This window comes from Anopheles merus, chromosome 2R (genome assembly GCF_017562075.2).
Source record: "Anopheles merus strain MAF chromosome 2R, AmerM5.1, whole genome shotgun sequence".
Classification (NCBI taxonomy): Eukaryota; Metazoa; Arthropoda; class Insecta; order Diptera; family Culicidae; genus Anopheles; species Anopheles merus.
Genome location: NC_054082.1, coordinates 61,334,910 through 61,358,440, shown reverse-complemented (window position 1 = coordinate 61,358,440; position 23,531 = coordinate 61,334,910). Strand labels below are relative to the sequence as shown.

Below are 23,531 nucleotides of genomic sequence, written 5' to 3'. Positions count from 1 at the left end.
AGTTATGTCTGGGTTGTTTGAGTTCAAATACCCACAAGGCAGCTGAGTGCCGAAAGGCGCGCGAATGCGGAATTAAAGGTTGCGTAAAGAAGCATCATAGAATGCTTCACGACACCAACTTATCCGATAACACGCCTCCGCGCGAGGGTTTAAATCAAGAAGGTTTAAATAACCACCACGTCGTAGAACCGGTATCGTCCACGTTGTATCAAGTAGTTCCGGTAACACTGATAAACAATGACAAGTCCGTCGCGACACATGCCTTTTTAGATACGGGATCATCGCTTACCTTGTTAGATTCAGATGTGGCGGACTCACTGTCATTACAGGGAGAAAAGAGACCGCTTCAATTAATCTGGACACAAGAACAGCAGTCCAATCATGAGGACAGCCAAAGCGTACAAGTGAGAATCAAGGGGGTGACCAAGAAAGGGTACACCTTGAAGGGTGTCAGAACTATTAAGAATCTGATGTTACCAACTCAAACGTTTAATTACTCGGAATTAAGCAAGCAATATCCACACCTAAAGAATCTTCCAATTAAAAACCTACAAGGAGTAAGGCCTTCCATGATTATCGGCGTTGAGCATAATCATCTGCTATTAGGGTTAAAGCACAAGGTCGGCAAACCAGGGGAACCTATTGCCTCGCTTGCCCGTCTTGGCTGGATAATTCATGGAAAACCGCTTAACGAAGTCGGTACACACTTTTCACTGATGGTTCAGGAAAAGGATGAATTACGTAAAATGATGTCCGATTATTTTTCAATAAAAGATTTCGGGGTTAAGCCAGTAGCGCAGTTACCCGAATCATTTGAAGAAAAAAGAGCTAAAGAGGTTTTAGAAAAAACCCTAAAGTTTAAAAATGGAAGATACGAAGTTGGACTTTTGTGGAAAAAAGATACGCATAAATTTCCGAACAGTCTCGACAATGCTATGTCAAGGTTGATTGGCATTGAAAAGAAACTAAATAGGGAACCGGAGCTAAAGGCATGGGCGATTAAGACATTCAACGAATATGTCGAAAAGGGTTACGCTAGAAAGCTTCAACCCTGGGAGGTAAACATAAAGCCATCCCATACATTTTACCTACCGCACTTCATCGTGGTAAATAAAAACAAAACACCTCCAAAACCAAGGCTCGTATTTGATGCGGCCGCTAAGGTAGGAGGGGAATACCTTAACTCGGCCTTATTGGCAGGCCCAGACAGCACAACATCACTTTTCGGAATACTTGTGAGTTTTCGGGAAGGAAAGTTCGCCATCTGTGGAGACATCAAAGAAATGTTCCACCAGGTACAAATTAGAAAAGAAGACCAAGATGCGCAGCGTTTTTTGTGGAGGGAATGCGAAGACCGCAAACCCGATACATACGTAATGCAAGTAATGACATTCGGTTCGACATGCTCACCATCATGTGCGCAAGCGGCAAAGAACAGCAATGCATTACGTTTAAAGGACAAATACCCTTTAGCGCTTTCGCCAATAGTGAATCAACACTATGTCGACGATTATAACGATAGAATTTAGACTTATTCACTTATTTCAATTCTAAAATAACGCTTGTTGAAAGCTACCTTGGCCAAAAATTGAACGACGTTTACGCAACTGTAATGACCGAAATGTGCAAAATCGATAAGGCACTCATGGAAACAAAACTGACCTTAGCTCGACTAAACCCAAGCGAATTCGTTTCTACGCTAGTTAAACGATCTGGCTATACCGCAGTAGTAGCAGCAGAAGCATTATACGTGCTAGAATGCAGACCGGTTTACGTCACTTATGAAAAAAGAGAAGATTGCTATCAAGAAGTACCAGTAAACTACAACAACAAATCCATGTTTATGGCTCCAGTTACAAGAATACTCCAAAACCGGGGTAATCAAATAGCTTGCACATCGCTGTTACCCGCAAAATTCCTAATGAGTGGAAGATGGTATAACATTGATCATGGTATCAGGGAAACCACCGCGCTGCAACAAATAAACACAGACATCGTCACAACATGGTCCTATACACCACTACCGAGCCTAATGGAAAGTGGTGTGTACGTATTGAAAGTCTCAAGAAAATGAAGGAAATGGTGTACGAACAAGGGGACAGAAAAATAGCGACTTCAGTATTATACAAAATGATAGCAGGTCAACATCCAAATCTTCAATGGTTTAGATTCGAATCGCTTATATCTGAAAAGGTCGTAAACGAAGCATTTAACAAATATTGGAAAAAACTCATAAATTGGTCTACGTGGCTAGGAAATGTAACATCAACAGCGCTGGGTATTTACATAATAGCAAAAGCGCTAAAATTCATTATAGACACCATAATACACGGCAGAATATTATTCGAAATATATGGCTATGGTTGGCAGCTGCTAGCAGCCTTCTGGGATTCATTAACCAACTTTCTATCGCACCGCAGCCACAATAGGCAACAAACGTATGTCAACGACGAAGGACGCAACAATTTAACCAGCGATCGTCAACATCACAATCGAGTTGCACCGGAGAATCAACCAACGTACGGTTGGCGCGCCGCTCACCCAAACCAAATAGAATGTAGAAGCAACCAAACTGCAGCCAGAGAAGAACTAACGCCCGAAGAACCAAACGCCGTAAATACCACGCAAACATCACACGTCATCGCGCAAAGCATCACACCAGCGCAACGAAACCTCTTTGAACTGATGAAATTAAACTCTAGGTGAGCGATATATAGAGCAGATTAGAACACACATTACCCGATTAACAATAATGTCTCCACGATGTACTACCAGTCGCGTGAATCTGGTAAAACTAGCAGTTTTACGAGGGGCGGAATGTTGAGAACGCGACAATCCAGAGTTTTTATATTTCCTTCTAACCATAAAATAGACTAAAATACGATAGTTTAAAAGTACTCGAGAACAGACGTACCATCAAGGAGACAAACATAATGTTATCCTAAACCCTTCAAGTAGGGCCATCTGGTTTTTGACTTGCATTTTTTAGCAGTCCATTACTTCAATTCATTTCGAACCTATAACGGTTAACTTAGGATTACAGCATGCATGTGTGCCAAGCTAGACCAATTCCTTAGAAGCGTAGAAAAAATCTACATCCATTTTTCTCACGACCGTAAAATTGTTAAACCTAAATCACTCAAACGTAGATGCGTTAATAACATTAACCAGATCATGAATTCGAAAGTAATAAGTTCAAGTATTTGTCAATGATGCAATACATCCGGAACATGCACCACAGAATTCAAGTGTTAGGTACAGTCACGCCAAAAAGGGAAAACCACAACGCCTGCAATCAATGCAACAATTTGTTCTCACCAGAGAAAGCAATAAAAAAAGGGATCACATTTCCTTCAGGATAATGCTTGACATAAAACAGAACCAGAAAACCTCTCAGAAGAATGCGTAGGCGTGGCGAAAAGGGAACAGGCTAGCGACACGAACATATGCGTAAAAGGAAGATAAAATAACCTTTCCACAATAGAAGAATAGTATATAAGAATTCATTTTGATTCTGAATAAACACTTGCTATTTCTGAATTGAGAAAAGATCTGTGTGTCAGTGTCGGAAGTTCTTTTTTTCCTCGTCTTTAAAAGGTGGTACTGCCAGCGCGTTGGCAACGGACTCGATCTATCGTCTGATCGAGCCAAAAAAGGTTTTGTAAACGCCTCGAAGTTTTACATGGTGGCTCCAGAGAGGAGGTGTATTAACGCGCAAATACAACTCTAAGAGCGAATTCTCGCAAACGGTGTGCTGTCGCCAAAAGAACAGCAGTTCAGTTAAAGTGCAAGTGCAGTGTTAAAGTGCAAAGGCAGTTAACTAGCAGTGCTTTTATGAACAATAGTTTCCGGAAGCGTTTCAAGGGCAAGTGTTGTAACGCGTAAAGGAAAAATGCTACGAAGCTCCACAGTCGTAGCGTGAGTGAAAGAAAGCCATCTGACGACACACGCAAATCGGAGAATAGTCCCACGAAGGGTAAATCGTCAAATAACTATTACCTCGAAAATAGTTAAAAACGACTCCGAAGAAAACAGCTAGTGCAGATATTAGCTGATCTAAGCCGATTTACGAAACAAATCGAGCATCGAACACCGCATCAAGAGATAGCGGGAGGACAAAAGGTCCTACAAAAGTGCAATCAGCACGACTCGGTCAACCGAGAACGCAAATTCATCGCTGATTCATCAAGCATTTAAGATCATCGCAGATTCATTCGAAATAACTACGAGCCCGCTGCAAATTTTGCCTGGAGTAGGAAGCTCCTGTAACAACATCTTTACAAGGGAACGCGTCCGCTGAATCACCGAAAGTCATAACAACAAAACAGGTATTCAAGTAAGCAAACTTGAATCCAGGTGAGTCGTTCCAATTATTATTCAATTAAAACTTACGAAATATTTCAACTCGGAAATCATTTGATTTGTCCAAAATGTCGAAATATTTCGTTTCAAATCCAAACGGCCGCTGCCGCCTGTGTACGGAACAGGATGGAGATGTGCGGCATATAATCGCTTGCACTGATTGCGAAAGACAATTCCATCTCGCATGTGCAAAGTTGGATAAAAAACCTACAGATGTATGGTTCTGTATCCAATGCACTGAGATTAGGAAAGAAAAACTTAATCTTCATTCTATTCGTCAAGAAAGTGCTAGCACCTCGGTTGACGAAAAGGAAGATTTGTTGGAAGTTGCCTTAGGCCAACTAGCCCTGAGTCAGGCAAATTCGAACAAACAAATGCAGAAACTGATGCAGGTTGTAGCGAATCTAATGGCCCAAAAGGAATCGTCTCATACTGAGACAATCTTAAGACGCCAGTCTTTAATGCCGTTACCTAAATTTGGAGGAAGTCCAAAGGAATGGGCATTTTTTAAGAAAACGTTCGACGATACGAGCGAAGAGGGTAAATTCACCAATTTGGAAAATTTAACCCGTTTGAGACAATCCTTGTACGGCGCCGCATTGGATAATGTACGGCAACTGATAATGGAATCGGAAAATGTCAAGGAAATCATGAAAAGCTTAGAAACGGCCTATGGTGGACCATCTTTGGTTTACTCAGAATTATTGGCAGATTTGCACAAATTAAAAAAGGACTCGAAAACAATCGTGTCGGACATGGTAAAGGCACTAAACAAACTCGTGCTGGCAGCAAGGCTCATGAATATGCCTAGATACGTAGAGGACCATAGGTTAGTTATCGAGTTAACCGCGAAACTTCTTTACAACATCAAGATGGATCGCATGAAGTATTTAAATCAAGCAAAATCCGAGATGGACGTGCTGACTATAACTGACTTGACTGAATGGCTTAAGCCATATGCTATCGAACAGGAAATGATGAACACGATGCACGCACAAGAGCATTCCGATAGAGGGAATCTTCACGTTCACAATTCGGGAAAAATGCAAAAAACATTTTCTCCTAGAACGAGCGAAACCCTTGGGCAAAAGGGATCGCCTAATCCCGTACCACAAACGAGTGGACGTAAGGAACAGCCAAACAGGTTTAACAATAAACGTTGCCTAGTTTGCAATAAGGGACACGAGACAACTCGATGTTACGCCCTTGTAAATCAGAGCATTTCTGAACGGCTGAAAATAGCCATTAATAAACAGTTATGTCTGGGTTGTTTGAGTTCAAATACCCACAAGGCAGCTGAGTGCCGAAAGGCGCGCGAATGCGGAATTAAAGGTTGCGTAAAGAAGCATCATAGAATGCTTCACGACACCAACTTATCCGATAACACGCCTCCGCGCGAGGGTTTAAATCAAGAAGGTTTAAATAACCACCACGTCGTAGAACCGGTATCGTCCACGTTGTATCAAGTAGTTCCGGTAACACTGATAAACAATGACAAGTCCGTCGCGACACATGCCTTTTTAGATACGGGATCATCGCTTACCTTGTTAGATTCAGATGTGGCGGACTCACTGTCATTACAGGGAGAAAAGAGACCGCTTCAATTAATCTGGACACAAGAACAGCAGTCCAATCATGAGGACAGCCAAAGCGTACAAGTGAGAATCAAGGGGGTGACCAAGAAAGGGTACACCTTGAAGGGTGTCAGAACTATTAAGAATCTGATGTTACCAACTCAAACGTTTAATTACTCGGAATTAAGCAAGCAATATCCACACCTAAAGAATCTTCCAATTAAAAACCTACAAGGAGTAAGGCCTTCCATGATTATCGGCGTTGAGCATAATCATCTGCTATTAGGGTTAAAGCACAAGGTCGGCAAACCAGGGGAACCTATTGCCTCGCTTGCCCGTCTTGGCTGGATAATTCATGGAAAACCGCTTAACGAAGTCGGTACACACTTTTCACTGATGGTTCAGGAAATGGATGAATTACGTAAAATGATGTCCGATTATTTTTCAATAAAAGATTTCGGGGTTAAGCCAGTAGCGCAGTTACCCGAATCATTTGAAGAAAAAAGAGCTAAAGAGGTTTTAGAAAAAACCCTAAAGTTTAAAAATGGAAGATACGAAGTTGGACTTTTGTGGAAAAAAGATACGCATAAATTTCCGAACAGTCTCGACAATGCTATGTCAAGGTTGATTGGCATTGAAAAGAAACTAAATAGGGAACCGGAGCTAAAGGCATGGGCGATTAAGACATTCAACGAATATGTCGAAAAGGGTTACGCTAGAAAGCTTCAACCCTGGGAGGTAAACATAAAGCCATCCCATACATTTTACCTACCGCACTTCATCGTGGTAAATAAAAACAAAACACCTCCAAAACCAAGGCTCGTATTTGATGCGGCCGCTAAGGTAGGAGGGGAATACCTTAACTCGGCCTTATTGGCAGGCCCAGACAGCACAACATCACTTTTCGGAATACTTGTGAGTTTTCGGGAAGGAAAGTTCGCCATCTGTGGAGACATCAAAGAAATGTTCCACCAGGTACAAATTAGAAAAGAAGACCAAGATGCGCAGCGTTTTTTGTGGAGGGAATGCGAAGACCGCAAACCCGATACATACGTAATGCAAGTAATGACATTCGGTTCGACATGCTCACCATCATGTGCGCAAGCGGCAAAGAACAGCAATGCATTACGTTTAAAGGACAAATACCCTTTAGCGCTTTCGCCAATAGTGAATCAACACTATGTCGACGATTATAACGATAGAATTTAGACTTATTCACTTATTTCAATTCTAAAATAACGCTTGTTGAAAGCTACCTTGGCCAAAAATTGAACGACGTTTACGCAACTGTAATGACCGAAATGTGCAAAATCGATAAGGCACTCATGGAAACAAAACTGACCTTAGCTCGACTAAACCCAAGCGAATTCGTTTCTACGCTAGTTAAACGATCTGGCTATACCGCAGTAGTAGCAGCAGAAGCATTATACGTGCTAGAATGCAGACCGGTTTACGTCACTTATGAAAAAAGAGAAGATTGCTATCAAGAAGTACCAGTAAACTACAACAACAAATCCATGTTTATGGCTCCAGTTACAAGAATACTCCAAAACCGGGGTAATCAAATAGCTTGCACATCGCTGTTACCCGCAAAATTCCTAATGAGTGGAAGATGGTATAACATTGATCATGGTATCAGGGAAACCACCGCGCTGCAACAAATAAACACAGACATCGTCACAACATGGTCCTATACACCACTACCGAGCCTAATGGAAAGTGGTGTGTACGTATTGAAAGTCTCAAGAAAATGAAGGAAATGGTGTACGAACAAGGGGACAGAAAAATAGCGACTTCAGTATTATACAAAATGATAGCAGGTCAACATCCAAATCTTCAAGGGTTTAGATTCGAATTGCTTATATCTGAAAAGGTCGTAAACGAAGCATTTAACAAATATTGGAAAAAACTCATAAATTGGTCTACGTGGCTAGGAAATGTAACATCAACAGCGCTGGGTATTTACATAATAGCAAAAGCGCTAAAATTCATTATAGACACCATAATACACGGCAGAATATTATTCGAAATATATGGCTATGGTTGGCAGCTGCTAGCAGCCTTCTGGGATTCATTAACCAACTTTCTATCGCACCGCAGCCACAATAGGCAACAAACGTATGTCAACGACGAAGGACGCAACAATTTAACCAGCGATCGTCAACATCACAATCGAGTTGCACCGGAGAATCAACCAACGTACGGTTGGCGCGCCGCTCACCCAAACCAAATAGAATGTAGAAGCAACCAAACTGCAGCCAGAGAAGAACTAACGCCCGAAGAACCAAACGCCGTAAATACCACGCAAACATCACACGTCATCGCGCAAAGCATCACACCAGCGCAACGAAACCTCTTTGAACTGATGAAATTAAACTCTAGGTGAGCGATATATAGAGCAGATTAGAACACACATTACCCGATTAACAATAATGTCTCCACGATGTACTACCAGTCGCGTGAATCTGGTAAAACTAGCAGTTTTACGAGGGGCGGAATGTTGAGAACGCGACAATCCAGAGTTTTTATATTTCCTTCTAACCATAAAATAGACTAAAATACGGTAGTTTAAAAGTACTCGAGAACAGACGTACCATCAAGGAGACAAACATAATGTTATCCTAAACCCTTCAAGTAGGGCCATCTGGTTTTTGACTTGCATTTTTTAGCAGTCCATTACTTCAATTCATTTCGAACCTATAACGGTTAACTTAGGATTACAGCATGCATGTGTGCCAAGCTAGACCAATTCCTTAGAAGCGTAGAAAAAATCTACATCCATTTTTCTCACGACCGTAAAATTGTTAAACCTAAATCACTCAAACGTAGATGCGTTAATAACATTAACCAGATCATGAATTCGAAAGTAATAAGTTCAAGTATTTGTCAATGATGCAATACATCCGGAACATGCACCACAGAATTCAAGTGTTAGGTACAGTCACGCCAAAAAGGGAAAACCACAACGCCTGCAATCAATGCAACAATTTGTTCTCACCAGAGAAAGCAATAAAAAAAGGGATCACATTTCCTTCAGGATAATGCTTGACATAAAACAGAACCAGAAAACCTCTCAGAAGAATGCGTAGGCGTGGCGAAAAGGGAACAGGCTAGCGACACGAACATATGCGTAAAAGGAAGATAAAATAACCTTTCCACAATAGAAGAATAGTATATAAGAATTCATTTTGATTCTGAATAAACACTTGCTATTTAGATCTAAAAGAGAAAAGATCTGTGAGTCAGTGTCGGAAGTTCTTTTTTTCCTCGTCTTTAAAAGGTGGTACTGCCAGCGCGTTGGCAACGGACTCGATCTATCGTCTGATCGAGCCAAAAAAGGTTTTGTAAACGCCTCGAAGTTTTACATGGTGGCTCCAGAGAGGAGGTGTATTAACGCGCAAATACAACTCTAAGAGCGAATTCTCGCAAACGGTGTGCTGTCGCCAAAAGAACAGCAGTTCAGTTAAAGTGCAAGTGCAGTGTTAAAGTGCAAAGGCAGTTAACTAGCAGTGCTTTTATGAACAATAGTTTCCGGAAGCGTTTCAAGGGCAAGTGTTGTAACGCGTAAAGGAAAAATGCTACGAAGCTCCACAGTCGTAGCGTGAGTGAAAGAAAGCCATCTGACGACACACGCAAATCGGAGAATAGTCCCACGAAGGGTAAATCGTCAAATAACTATTACCTCGAAAATAGTTAAAAACGACTCCGAAGAAAACAGCTAGTGCAGATATTAGCTGATCTAAGCCGATTTACGAAACAAATCGAGCATCGAACACCGCATCAAGAGATAGCGGGAGGACAAAAGGTCCTACAAAAGTGCAATCAGCACGACTCGGCCAACCGAGAACGCAAATTCATCGCTGATTCATCAAGCATTTAAGATCATCGCAGATTCATTCGAAATAACTACGAGCCCGCTGCAAATTTTGCCTGGAGTAGGAAGCTCCTGTAACAACATCTTTACAAGGGAACGCGTCCGCTGAATCACCGAAAGTCATAACAACAAAACAGGTATTCAAGTAAGCAAACTTGAATCCAGGTGAGTCGTTCCAATTATTATTCAATTAAAACTTACGAAATATTTCAACTCGGAAATCATTTGATTTGTCCAAAATTTCGAAATATTTCGTTTCAAATCCAAACGGCCGCTGCCGCCTGTGTACGGAACAGGATGGAGATGTGCGGCATATAATCGCTTGCACTGATTGCGAAAGACAATTCCATCTCGCATGTGCAAAGTTGGATAAAAAACCAACGGATGTATGGTTCTGTATCCAATGCACTGAGATTAGGAAAGAAAAACTTAATCTTCATTCTATTCGTCAAGAAAGTGCTAGCACCTCGGTTGACGAAAAGGAAGATTTGTTGGAAGTTGCCTTAGGCCAACTAGCCCTGAGTCAGGCAAATTCGAACAAACAAATGCAGAAACTGATGCAGGTTGTAGCGAATCTAATGGCCCAAAAGGAATCGTCTCATACTGAGACAATCTTAAGACGCCAGTCTTTAATGCCGTTACCTAAATTTGGAGGAAGTCCAAAGGAATGGGCATTTTTTAAGAAAACGTTCGACGATACGAGCGAAGAGGGTAAATTCACCAATTTGGAAAATTTAACCCGTTTGAGACAATCCTTGTACGGCGCCGCATTGGATAATGTACGGCAACTGATAATGGAATCGGAAAATGTCAAGGAAATCATGAAAAGCTTAGAAACGGCCTATGGTAGACCATCTTTGGTTTACTCAGAATTATTGGCAGATTTGCACAAATTAAAAAAGGACTCGAAAACAATCGTGTCGGACATGGTAAAGGCACTAAACAAACTCGTGCTGGCAGCAAGGCTCATGAATATGCCTAGATACGTAGAGGACCATAGGTTAGTTATCGAGTTAACCGCGAAACTTCTTTACAACATCAAGATGGATCGCATGAAGTATTTAAATCAAGCAAAATCCGAGATGGACGTGCTGACTATAACTGACTTGACTGAATGGCTTAAGCCATATGCTATCGAGCAGGAAATGATGAACACGATGCACGCACAAGAGCATTCCGATAGAGGGAATCTTCACGTTCACAATTCGGGAAAAATGCAAAAAACATTTTCTCCTAGAACGAGCGAAACCCTTGGGCAAAAGGGATCGCCTAATCCCGTACCACAAACGAGTGGACGTAAGGAACAGCCAAACAGGTTTAACAATAAACGTTGCCTAGTTTGCAATAAGGGACACGAGACAACTCGATGTTACGCCCTTGTAAATCAGAGCATTTCTGAACGGCTGAAAATAGCCATTAATAAACAGTTATGTCTGGGTTGTTTGAGTTCAAATACCCACAAGGCAGCTGAGTGCCGAAAGGCGCGCGAATGCGGAATTAAAGGTTGCGTAAAGAAGCATCATAGAATGCTTCACGACACCAACTTATCCGATAACACGCCTCCGCGCGAGGGTTTAAATCAAGAAGGTTTAAATAACCACCACGTCGTAGAACCGGTATCGTCCACGTTGTATCAAGTAGTTCCGGTAACACTGATAAACAATGACAAGTCCGTCGCGACACATGCCTTTTTAGATACGGGATCATCGCTTACCTTGTTAGATTCAGATGTGGCGGACTCACTGTCATTACAGGGAGAAAAGAGACCGCTTCAATTAATCTGGACACAAGAACAGCAGTCCAATCATGAGGACAGCCAAAGCGTACAAGTGAGAATCAAGGGGGTGACCAAGAAAGGGTACACCTTGAAGGGTGTCAGAACTGTTAAGAATCTGATGTTACCAACTCAAACGTTTAATTACTCGGAATTAAGCAAGCAATATCCACACCTAAAGAATCTTCCAATTAAAAACCTACAAGGAGTAAGGCCTTCCATGATTATCGGCGTTGAGCATAATCATCTGCTATTAGGGTTAAAGCACAAGGTCGGCAAACCAGGGGAACCTATTGCCTCGCTTGCCCGTCTTGGCTGGATAATTCATGGAAAACCGCTTAACGAAGTCGGTACACACTTTTCACTGATGGTTCAGGAAATGGATGAATTACGTAAAATGATGTCCGATTATTTTTCAATAAAAGATTTCGGGGTTAAGCCAGTAGCGCAGTTACCCGAATCATTTGAAGAAAAAAGAGCTAAAGAGGTTTTAGAAAAAACCCTAAAGTTTAAAAATGGAAGATACGAAGTTGGACTTTTGTGGAAAAAAGATACGCATAAATTTCCGAACAGTCTCGACAATGCTATGTCAAGGTTGATTGGCATTAAAAAGAAACTAAATAGGGAACCGGAGCTAAAGGCATGGGCGATTAAGACATTCAACGAATATGTCGAAAAGGGTTACGCTAGAAAGCTTCAACCCTGGGAGGTAAACATAAAGCCATCCCATACATTTTACCTACCGCACTTCATCGTGGTAAATAAAAACAAAACACCTCCAAAACCAAGGCTCGTATTTGATGCGGCCGCTAAGGTAGGAGGGGAATCCCTTAACTCGGCCTTATTGGCAGGCCCAGACAGCACAACATCACTTTTCGGAATACTTGTGAGTTTTCGGGAAGGAAAGTTCGCCATCTGTGGAGACATCAAAGAAATGTTCCACCAGGTACAAATTAGAAAAGAAGACCAAGATGCGCAGCGTTTTTTTGTGGAGGGAATGCGAAGACCGCAAACCCGATACATACGTAATGCAAGTAATGACATTCGGTTCGACATGCTCACCATCATGTGCGCAAGCGGCAAAGAACAGCAATGCATTACGTTTAAAGGACAAATACCCTTTAGCGCTTTCGCCAATAGTGAATCAACACTATGTCGACGATTATAACGATAGTTTCAACTCTATCAAAACAGCTATTGACACAGTTAACCAAGTAATTAAAGCGCATGACGAAGGGGGGTTCTTTATCACGAAATTTTGCAGCAACGACAAAGGGCTGTTGAATACAATTCCGGAAGACAGAATCGATCCGGAAAACCTCAAGATTCTCGACGATAAAACGGACGAGTCAAACAAAATTTTGGGGATTTATTGGAACACCAACCAAGACACAATTGGGTTCCAAGTTAAGCTTGACAAACTTCCAAAAGAAGTGCTAGAAAACAAAAGGCTCCCTACAAAAAGGGAGGTCTTGTCCTTCGTGATGAGTTTTTTCGACCCACTGGGGTTAATTTCACACATAACGATTCAAGGAAAAATGTAAATGCAAGAATTGCATAAAGAAACGAGAGATTGGGATCGATCGATCTCGGAAAAACTAAATGACATGTGGAATGATTGGTTAAGGGGAATCGATCGTACAAAGGACATTCATATTCCCAGATGGGTATTGAATTGTCCAACAACAGAATTGGAGTTACACGTTTTCGTGGACGCCTCGGATAAGGCGTTCGCGGCGGTAATTTACGTCAGGAGTACGCCGAAAGGCGTCCCGCACGTACAATTTCGCGGGTAAGGCGCGAGTAGCCCCAATTAAAGGACTGTCAATTCCGCGCATGGAATTACAAGCGGCCTTGCTGGGCGTTAGGTTGCTGAAATCAGTAACTAACGAGATGCGAGCTCCCGTGAAAAACACCACCTTTTGGTCTGATTCAAAAACCGTATTGGCTTGGATAAACTCATCCCACCGAAAATACAAACAATTCGTAGCTCACCGCATTGGTGAGATATTGGACACTACCACAACGGATCAATGGCGTTGGGTACCCTCTAACTCTAATCCGGCTGATGAAGCAACGAAAAACATTTGTGGATCATCAAAATGGGTGACGGTCCGCCATTCTTACAATTAAAGGAAAACGAATGGCCACAAAACATATCGTCAGACTCAAAAGAGGAAGAAGTGCATTACTTGAACGTGCATGAAGCTAAAACAGATTACATTCAAGAACATAAATTCTCCAACTGGTGGAAACTACTGTTTAGAATTTCGACAGTAATGAAAATTGTCGATTTCGGTCTGAACAAAAAATCCTTCTCGAAAACTTACACGATGAAGGACAGAGTCAGAGCTGAAAATATACTCTATCGAAAGGCTCAGGCCGACATTTATCCGGATGAGATTAAAGATATCTCAACCAATGGAGAATTAACAACAACCGGTCCACTCTCAAAACTAACACCGTTTCTAGACAAAAACAGGGTTATGAGGTTCAGAAGCAGGTTGGAACATGCGAAAGAAGTTCCACCAGAAATCAAAATACCAATTATTTTACCTCGCGATCATCACATAACACATCTAAAAATACAATGGTACCACGAGGTGTACAAGTATCAATCAGACAAAATCGTTCTAGCTGCCTTACAACAAAAATATTTTATTCCCAAATTAAATACAACCTTCCGTTACGTGAAGGCTAGATGTCAGCAATGTAAAAATGCAGCGGCAAGGCCAATACCTCCGATAATGGCATCGCTTCCAGAATGCCGGACGGAGGCGTACGTTTACCCCTTTACACATACAGGTGTAGACTATTTTGGACCCTTCGAAGTGGCGGTAAAAAGGTCAATCGAAAAACGATGGGGCGTAATATTTACATGCATGACCACAAGAGCATCTCACATAGAACTGGCCGAAAACATGAGCACTGATTCGTTTTTCATGTGCTTTCTTAACTTCCAAAGTAGAAGAGGAGCGGTGTCGCACATGTACAGCGACAACGGCACAAATTTTGTTGGGGTAAATAATGAATTAAAACAATTAATTAATCAGGTTGATTCTCGTATGGAATCGGGCGAAGCGATGAAGCTGAATATTGAATGGCATTTTAACCCACCAATAGCACCGCACTTCGGCGGAGCTTGAGAACGTTTAATACGTATTGTAAAGTCGAATTTGAAAGCAATGATAGATTGCCGTAAAAATCGATCACCGACAATCGAAGTACTGCGAAGCGCCTTAATACAGGCTGAATTTATCTTAAATTGCAGACCATTAACGCATATTCCACTCAACGAGGAATATGATGAACCTCTGACACCATTTCACATTCTGATAGGGAGAGCGGGAAATTATTCAATTCCAACTGACTTCCCTACCATACAATTCGAGAGGAAGCACTATAGGCTAGCGCTACACTACAGCAAGACCTTTTGGGAAAAATGGAAACGGGAATACTTGCCGTTGATCGCACAACGCCCAAAATGGAATAAATTCACAAAACCAATTGAGCTCGATGACATAGTGGTCATTCCTGATCCGAACATAGATAAAATTGGATCATGGCTAAAGGGTAGAATTATCGAAACATACCCGGGCAAGGAGCGTTGTTATTCATACACATTGAAAGAATTCACACCGAGTGAATGCAGGGGAGCACAAGAGTTAGGGGAAGTCTCTTTAACAATTGATTACAAGATTAGGGAACTTAAACGTAATTACACCACAAGAGGGCAAGCGCTCGTCATCGGCAGCATCAAGGGATCATCGTGCGTCGGCGGAGTGTACCGTACAGCAGATTACACATGGGAAAACGCGTTGGTATACTATGAATACGAAATTAGCATGCACGACTACACCACCACAGCTAACCTCGAAGACGAACAGGTAATACTTCGAGACGGGATTGTGTGCAACTACAAACTCGGCTGGTGTTTAGACGCAGACTCCGGTTACCTTACCTGGGAGGTGGACTTAAACAGACAAAGCGAAAAAACCAACTTTGAGGTTATTTATGAAGGTATCGTCAACAAAACGTACGACAATGACGACATAACAAACCGCCAAAAGGCAGTTTACACAGTATTATCCAAAGACCAAATGTTTTCCATCCGAGCACGCCAAAAAGCCAAGATATGCGGTTTTGATAGCTACGAAACCGACCACCCAAAAATATTTATACTCGAGTTCGACGGGTATAAATCACCATTTACTAGAAAAAACAAAAAATGGTCAGAATTTAGACTTATTCACTTATTTCAATTCTAAAATAACGCTTGTTGAAAGCTACCTTGGCCAAAAATTGAACGACGTTTACGCAACTGTAATGACCGAAATGTGCAAAATCGATAAGGCACTCATGGAAACAAAACTGACCTTAGCTCGACTAAACCCAAGCGAATTCGTTTCTACGCTAGTTAAACGATCTGGCTATACCGCAGTAGTAGCAGCAGAAGCATTATACGTGCTAGAATGCAAACCGGTTTACGTCACTTATGAAAAAAGAGAAGATTGCTATCAAGAAGTACCAGTAAACTACAACAACAAATCCATGTTTATGGCTCCAGTTACAAGAATACTCCAAAACCGGGGTAATCAAATAGCTTGCACATCGCTGTTACCCGCAAAATTCCTAATGAGTGGAAGATGGTATAACATTGATCATGGTATCAGGGAAACCACCGCGCTGCAACAAATAAACACAGACATCGTCACAACATGGTCCTATACACCACTACCGAGCCTAATGGAAAGTGGTGTGTACGTATTGAAAGTCTCAAGAAAATGAAGGAAATGGTGTACGAACAAGGGGACAGAAAAATAGCGACTTCAGTATTATACAAAATGATAGCAGGTCAACATCCAAATCTTCAAGGGTTTAGATTCGAATCGCTTATATCTGAAAAGGTCGTAAACGAAGCATTTAACAAATATTGGAAAAAACTCATAAATTGGTCTACGTGGCTAGGAAATGTAACATCAACAGCGCTGGGTATTTACATAATAGCAAAAGCGCTAAAATTCATTATGGACACCATAATACACGGCAGAATATTATTTGTTTATTTGTTTATTTGTAAATGTTAAGTGATTGGCCATCATTGGCCTTATCACTGATCTTATAAACTAAACTTATAATAACATAAAGCATCACGGTACAATGTAACATCGGCACAAAATAAATAACACAGAGTATCACAGCAAGAAAAACAGGTTAACTTAGGGAATTAGTAGTTAAACACTATTGGACAATTAGAACGGTGAAACGACATGGACAAACATTTATCAACAGAAATTTGTAGGTCGTTGTTCAGACACCAGTCAGAAAAAGAGTCGATCGATGCTTGCAGGACAAGACAATCACCAAAACACCTCACAGGAAAAAAAAGTCTAAGATCGTCCGCATACAATAAACATTCAGATTCCCTTACTACAGTAGTAACGTCATTGAAAAATAGAGAAAACAGCAAAGGTCCAAGGTTACTACCCTGTGGCACGCCTGAACAACTCACGAATTCCCTAGATGTCATACATTCAACTTTCACGCGATATCGACTATTGGTGAGATAAGATTCGAACCACTCAACTAAAGGGGTAGAGAATCCAAGACGAGCAAGCTTCGCCAACAGCAAGCGATGATTCACCCGATCAAAGGCAGCCTTAAGGTCGGTATAGATGACATCCATCTGGGCTCCCGAAGCGAATGCAGCATGGCAGTGAGATACAAACTCCACCAAATTAGTGGTCACACTGCGGCGAGGGAAGAACCCGTGTTGGCGTGTTGATATCAGCGAGCGGCAACAGTTCAAGAGCGAGTTCTGGACGACGACTTCAAAAACCTTAGCACCTGCAGGCAAAGTAGTAATACCACGGTAGTTTTCCACTAAGCTCTTATCCCCCTTTTTATGCACAGGAAACATGTAGGACGATTTCCATGCTCCTGGAAACATACGCTGATTGAGCGAGAGTGTGAAGATACGAGCCAGAGGTCCGGCCAAAACTTCGCTACATTTGGCAAGAACTGCGGTCGGAAAACCATCAGGTCCAGGGTTGTAGGATGGTTTGACCTGCTTGAGCGCCTTTAGCACAGAATCTCTGGAGATGTTTATGTCACGCACATTAACATCGACAGCGTCGGAGGGCACGTTGTTGAGAGCAGCATCCAATGAGAAGCCAGGAGCTTCAGTGGTAAACGAACTCATGAAACGATCGGCAAATAAATTGCAGGTTTCCTCTTTGGTACACGAAGTTGTTCCATTAAAGGAAACTATAGCTGGCAAGGAGCTGTTTTTCCGTTTTGTGTCGACATACCTCCAAAATTTTTTCGGTTTTCTTCTTAAGCTGAACTGTATACGAATCAAAAAACGAGAGTGTAGTTGTCTATTATAGCTTCTATATACATTGTGTGCTGCGATGAACCGCAATCTCGATTGTTGTGTTCCACTGTTTTGGTAAAACCGATAGCAGGAAGATTTGTTTCGTTTTAAACGGCGTAATTGAGCATTACCCCACGGTGGACCCTGTCGTGGGCGTTTTATAGGGCAGCAGGCAGATAAATGTACCGTAAATTTCCGATTGAACATATCGAGTGCATGGTTTACGTCCGGGTTTCCATCAAGGAATGACCAGTCAGAGGATTGCAGTAGATCATTTAGAATCAAGAAGTTTGTGCGACTGTAGTCGAGCATGCCTGATTCTTGATGTGATGTTGTGTGATGTTCTGCTTTGGCTAAGCCGTTCGGCAGGCATAGCTCTATAGGCGGATGATAGCCATCAATAGCAACTATGGGGAAGGGTGTTATTGCCGGTGAAGAGCATTGTTGCAGGGTATCGTCGCATACAAAGATCAAATCGAGGTAGTTATTCGACGCATTATGAATTTTGTTAATCTGGTATAGTCCGTTGCTATTCATACAATCAAGAAGAAGGCGACAGTTGTCCGTGATCCTCGAGCATTCGTAGTCAACTTGGAGCATAAGTGGATTTGTTTCATCGGGTATCCAATTCAGGTTTGACAAATTGAAGTCCCCGAATAACAAACACATTTCATTAGCTTTACACGCTACGTCGTCAATAGTTGAACAGATTGTGTGAATAACCGACGTGTTATTTGTCATGTCAGGAGGAACATACATTGCGCCGATAACATACGTTTTCTTAATGCTGTAAATCTTTAACCAAAGTTGCTCGACAGTGTCTGATGTAGAACATAAGAGTACTCGCAAATGTGAGGCGACAGCTATGAGAACCCCACCACCTTTGGTTTTCCTACTATTTCTGTCATTACGGTCCTTTCTGAAGACGATATAATGGTCCGGAAACAACTGTGACGAGTTAATAGAGGAGTCCAACCATGTTTCAGTCAGGATAATGACGTCGTAATGAGTAGTAGAAACATAATCGAATACCTCATGACATTTAGTTTTAGTCCTCTTACATTTTGATATAAAAATAACAAATCGTCAGTATTATTTAAGGAGCCAACTCCTGCAGGAATGACATGACCGTCGTGCGTTTGTGTGAGTGTAGGATCTGTACTGTAGCAATAGTGCTGCTGAAGTTGCGTAGTGTTGGGTTCACGATCGTTAAGTAGCCTGCACGAGATGCCGTTACTACAGACTGCTTCAGTGGTGGTAAAGTTGTTTGTTGTTGGAGGAACAATCATCAGGTGAGTGCGTAAATTATCAACAAAAGTTGTTTCGGCGTTATTTGGCTCATATGCGGTGTACAGCTGATTAGCGAGCGTGCGAGTGTGCGTGATGTGTGTGAATTGTTTATCGGTGTTGATAATTAGTGGGTTTGCGGTGTGGGTGAAGTGCGTGGAGTGTGTGCTGAAAGTATTGTGTGATCCAACAGCTGTGGTGATCGAATATCCTGCGCTGTAGATAGGGTTGTGGGTGTTGAAAGTCTCATTGGCGGTAGACGAAAATTTGCACCTGGTTGTTGAGCTCGGTAGTCGACAAATTCACGCACCGATAGACCAAGCGGCCAAGTATCGGGGGAAAGAGCCCTTTCACGTTGAGTAAGAGGCACTAACACCTTAAATGATAGAAATGAGAGTGTTGCTGTGTTTGTGCCTTGTCGTATAAGGCAATATGCAGTGACATCCTCAATGGACAAAGCATGTTTGACCATTTGCACTATTTGGTCACTGGATGTATCTGGAGCGAGCCGGGAAATATACAATGCGCACTTCTGCACCGTAGACTGAGCGGGGACTATTTTGATCGGAAATGTAGTTGTATCTTTGTTTGTGCCTGTGATCATGGGTGGAGCTCGATTTTTGCGATACATATCATCGATCGGCTTATTATTTTGGTTCTGGTTGTTATTGTTTTGGGTGTTGATGGGTCTGGCGCCAAATGTAAACAAAGTACGGTTGTCAGTAGCGACTTCCGAGAACAAACGTTTTGACCGTGTTTAATCTCACTATTTCGGATAATTTATTTTCCGCGTTTCGGTGTAACGTTCAAACCATTAATATTTACCAGCAGTTATTCGTTGTGTAGCAAAATTGAAAGAGAGCTTTATTTACGACATTCACTGTTATTTATAAACTACTCGATCGAGCCGAACACTCGAAATTGAACGAAGAATGTTCGTGTTTCGTTAAGCACGATATGAAGTGACAGGGCCGTGCCTGAACATCCTCCCCCCCTTGACGAATGTCAACAATCCAAACAAAAACAATCAAAATAAACGGAAGTTATGTGCATGCGCTCTCGTCGGCCTCTGCCACAGGTAAGATACAAATTTTTGTTATCGGACGAGTTACGATACCTTTGATGTTTTCAGTGTTACTACCCGTGTCAGCTTGTCGTCTCCGGTGTGCACATGTACGATACGTGCGAGTGGCCAACGGGTTGGGGGGAGGAAATCGTCCTTCAGAATGACCAGTCTGCCAGGTAAGATGCTGTCGTTCCTCTTCGCCATGGTGTTATCACGTTGCATCTCTTGCAGGTATTCCGTCGTCCAGTGTTTCCAGAAGCGTTGCACCATTACTTGCCACTTCTGCAAGTCGCTGAGGGTGCAGGAACGAAGGTGGGTGTAGTCCGGCTCGGGGACAGCATGCATCGATGTGCCCACGAGGAAATGCGCTGGAGTAAGTGCCGATATATCGTTAGGGTCGTCTGACATAGGTAGGAGAGGCCGCGAGTTCATCGCCGCCTCAATCTGGTGTAGGACAGTTGTGTAGCCTTCGTAGGATAGTCGCGTGCTGCCTAACTGCCGAAAAAGGTGTCGCTTGGCGGTCTTCACAGCTGCTTCCCACAATCCGCCGAAGTGTGGTGCCTTGGGAGGGGTGAAGTGCCAATTGATGCCGCGGTTAGTGCAATCTGTCACAATTAGATGTAGCTGCTGTTCATCGCGAAACATTTCGAACAGCTCGTGAAGCTCCCTCGCCGCGCCTTCGAAGTTTTTCCCGTTGTCCGAGTGTATGTGTGCCGGTAAACCGCGTCGTGCTGTGAATCTGTGTAATGCAGCTAAAAAACCAGCAGTAGTTAGATCACTTACCAGCACCAAGTGTACGGCCTTAGTGGAAAAACAAACAAATACGCAGAGGTAGCATTTTCCCGGGGCGGCTCGTTTATGGGCTGGCTTCAGGTATAATGGACCGGCGTAATCCACTCCGGTAACACTAAAAGGCCGGCTGGGAGTGATGCGCTGCGCTGGAAGCTGTCCAAGTTGTTGCTGTTCAAGTGTCGGTCGCTGTCGAATGCACCGGAAACAATTCTGCACAATGTGCTTAACAAGATGCCTTCCATCTAACGGCCAAAACTCTTCGCGAATGCGAGATAAGAGCAGCCTTCCTCCTCCATGACGAAGCTCCTCGTGTTGATACTTTGCGATCAATTGCGCGAACGGATGTTTCTTGGGAAGCAAAACAGGGTGCTTCGCTTGGTAGGGAAGTTGAGATAGCCGTAAACGTCCCCCTACACGGATGATCCCTTGTTCGTCAAGGAATGGACTTAGTGCACGTAAAGGGGATTGCTTCATCACTTCGTTTCCCTTTTTGAGCTGACCGAGTTCAGCTGAAAATGCATCCTGCTGTGCTAGGCGGCTTAACACAGTGTTTGCTGCTTCCATGTACTCGGGTGTGACGATTAAAGGTGCGGGTGCTGTGCTGCTGTTCGCTGAGTGCGTGCATTTTCCTTAGCGTTACGTGTGAAGCGAATGCAGTATGATACGATACGCAGCAATCGCTTGTAGCTAGAACACAACGCAAACCAAGGGTGATTAGTGGTTGTGTGTACAACGGCAGCACTCACCTGGCGAATCTCTAGATTCGTTTCGTTGGCTGGTTCTGGGCTAGAGTTGGGCCAGATGGAGGCGGGCAAAGATAGCCAATCCGGACCGAAGCTCCACAGTTTGCTTTTCAGGAAATCAGCGGCTGACGTGCCTCGTGAAACCAGATCAGCAGGATTAGACGCGCCGGGTACATGTCTCCACTGCCGCGGGTGTGAGTAATGCTGCACTTCAGATACCCGGTTAGCCACAAACGTTGCCCATGTGTTGGGGGTGGCGCTGATCCAGTTTAAGGTGATGGTGGAATCCGACCAAAAGAAAGATTCTGCAACGTTGATCCCCATCGCCTTCTTTACCCGGTGATGCAAGTGTGCTCCTAATACAGCAGCGCATAGTTCAAGCCGGGCAGTGTGACGCGCTTGAGCGGTGCCACACGTGATTTGGAAGAAAGCAACGTTATGCGTATCTGCCCACTTTCGCCTTCACAACGCGCATAAATGCAGGCTCCATATGCTGCTTCCGATGCATCACAGAAGGTATGTAGCTGAATACGCGCACCAGGTAGAAGCGCATAACGACTAACCTTGAATTCAGAGATGAGCTGCCAATCCTGTTGTATTGCTTTCCATTTCTTACAGATAGTATCTGGAACATACTCGTCCCAACCAGCTTTCTGCAACCATAATTCCTGCATCATCATCTTGGCCCGAATGACAATCGGGGAGATCAGGCCCAGCGGATCGAACATGCGAGCTACGTTAGATAGAATGGATCGCTTTGTCGGAATGGACACATCACTGGATATTGCGGATTCGAAAGATAAAACGTCATGCTCTGGCTCCCATGAAACACCAAGAGCCTTTACCGTCTCGTGTGGTAAGAATTGCCGCGCTGACTGTGTGCCGATTTGATCCGCATTTAAACCGGCGAGCACCTCGAGCTGATTGGATGTCCACTTTCGCAGCTCGAAGCCGCCTTTGGCGAGCAATTGAGAAAGCTCGATTCGTAACTGGCGAGCATTTTCGATGGAATCAGCACCACCGATGAAATCGTCAACGTAGAAATTAGTTTTCAAAGCAGCTGAAGCATTGGGACAAGAGTCGCCCTCATCGTTTGCAAGCTGCAGCAATGTTCTGGTTGCTAAGAATGATGAGGGGGCTAAGCCATAGGTAACTGTATTCAGCTCAAAATATTCGATTGGCGAGTGAGGCGAAAATCGAAAGCAAATGCGTACAAATTTCCGGTCGTTAGGATGAAGCAATACTTGTCGATACATTTTCGCAATATCTCCAACAACGGCTACTTTATATGTGCGGAAGCGCAAAATTATGTCGAGCAGATCGTCCTGCACGACAGGACCGACGCATAACGCATCGTTTAGCGAAAAGCCGGTGGACGTCTTAGCTGAACCATCAAATACCACGCGAACCTTTGTTGTGGAGCTAGCGGCTTTGAACACGGGATGGTGAGGCAGATAATACGCGCGTTCGTCGTCGGAGGGATTTCTTATGCGTGACATGTGCCCAAGCTCCAGATACTCACGCATAAAATCATGGTACGCCGCTTTTACCTTTTGATCGCGTTCTAACCTCCTTTCTAGCAAACTAAAACGCCTTAATGCTGCTGCCTTCGAAAGGCCAAGCTTATCATCGAAGTCTGCTTGTTTAGGTAAGCATACCAGATAACGACCAGCTTCATCTCGC

The 23,531-nt window shown here is 43.1% G+C and overlaps 1 protein-coding gene across 1 annotated transcript; it reads left to right on the top strand.

The window, feature by feature from the left end:
- The first annotated feature begins 22,284 nt into the window (after positions 1-22,284).
- On the top strand, positions 22,285-23,322 carry LOC121589546. Its single transcript, XM_041908543.1, has 2 exons — positions 22,285-22,364; positions 22,467-23,322. Exons 1-2 carry the CDS (start codon positions 22,326-22,328, stop codon positions 22,737-22,739), a joined length of 312 nt encoding a protein of 103 aa, XP_041764477.1. The 5' UTR covers positions 22,285-22,325; the 3' UTR covers positions 22,740-23,322.
- Positions 23,323-23,531: the final 209 nt, after the last annotated feature.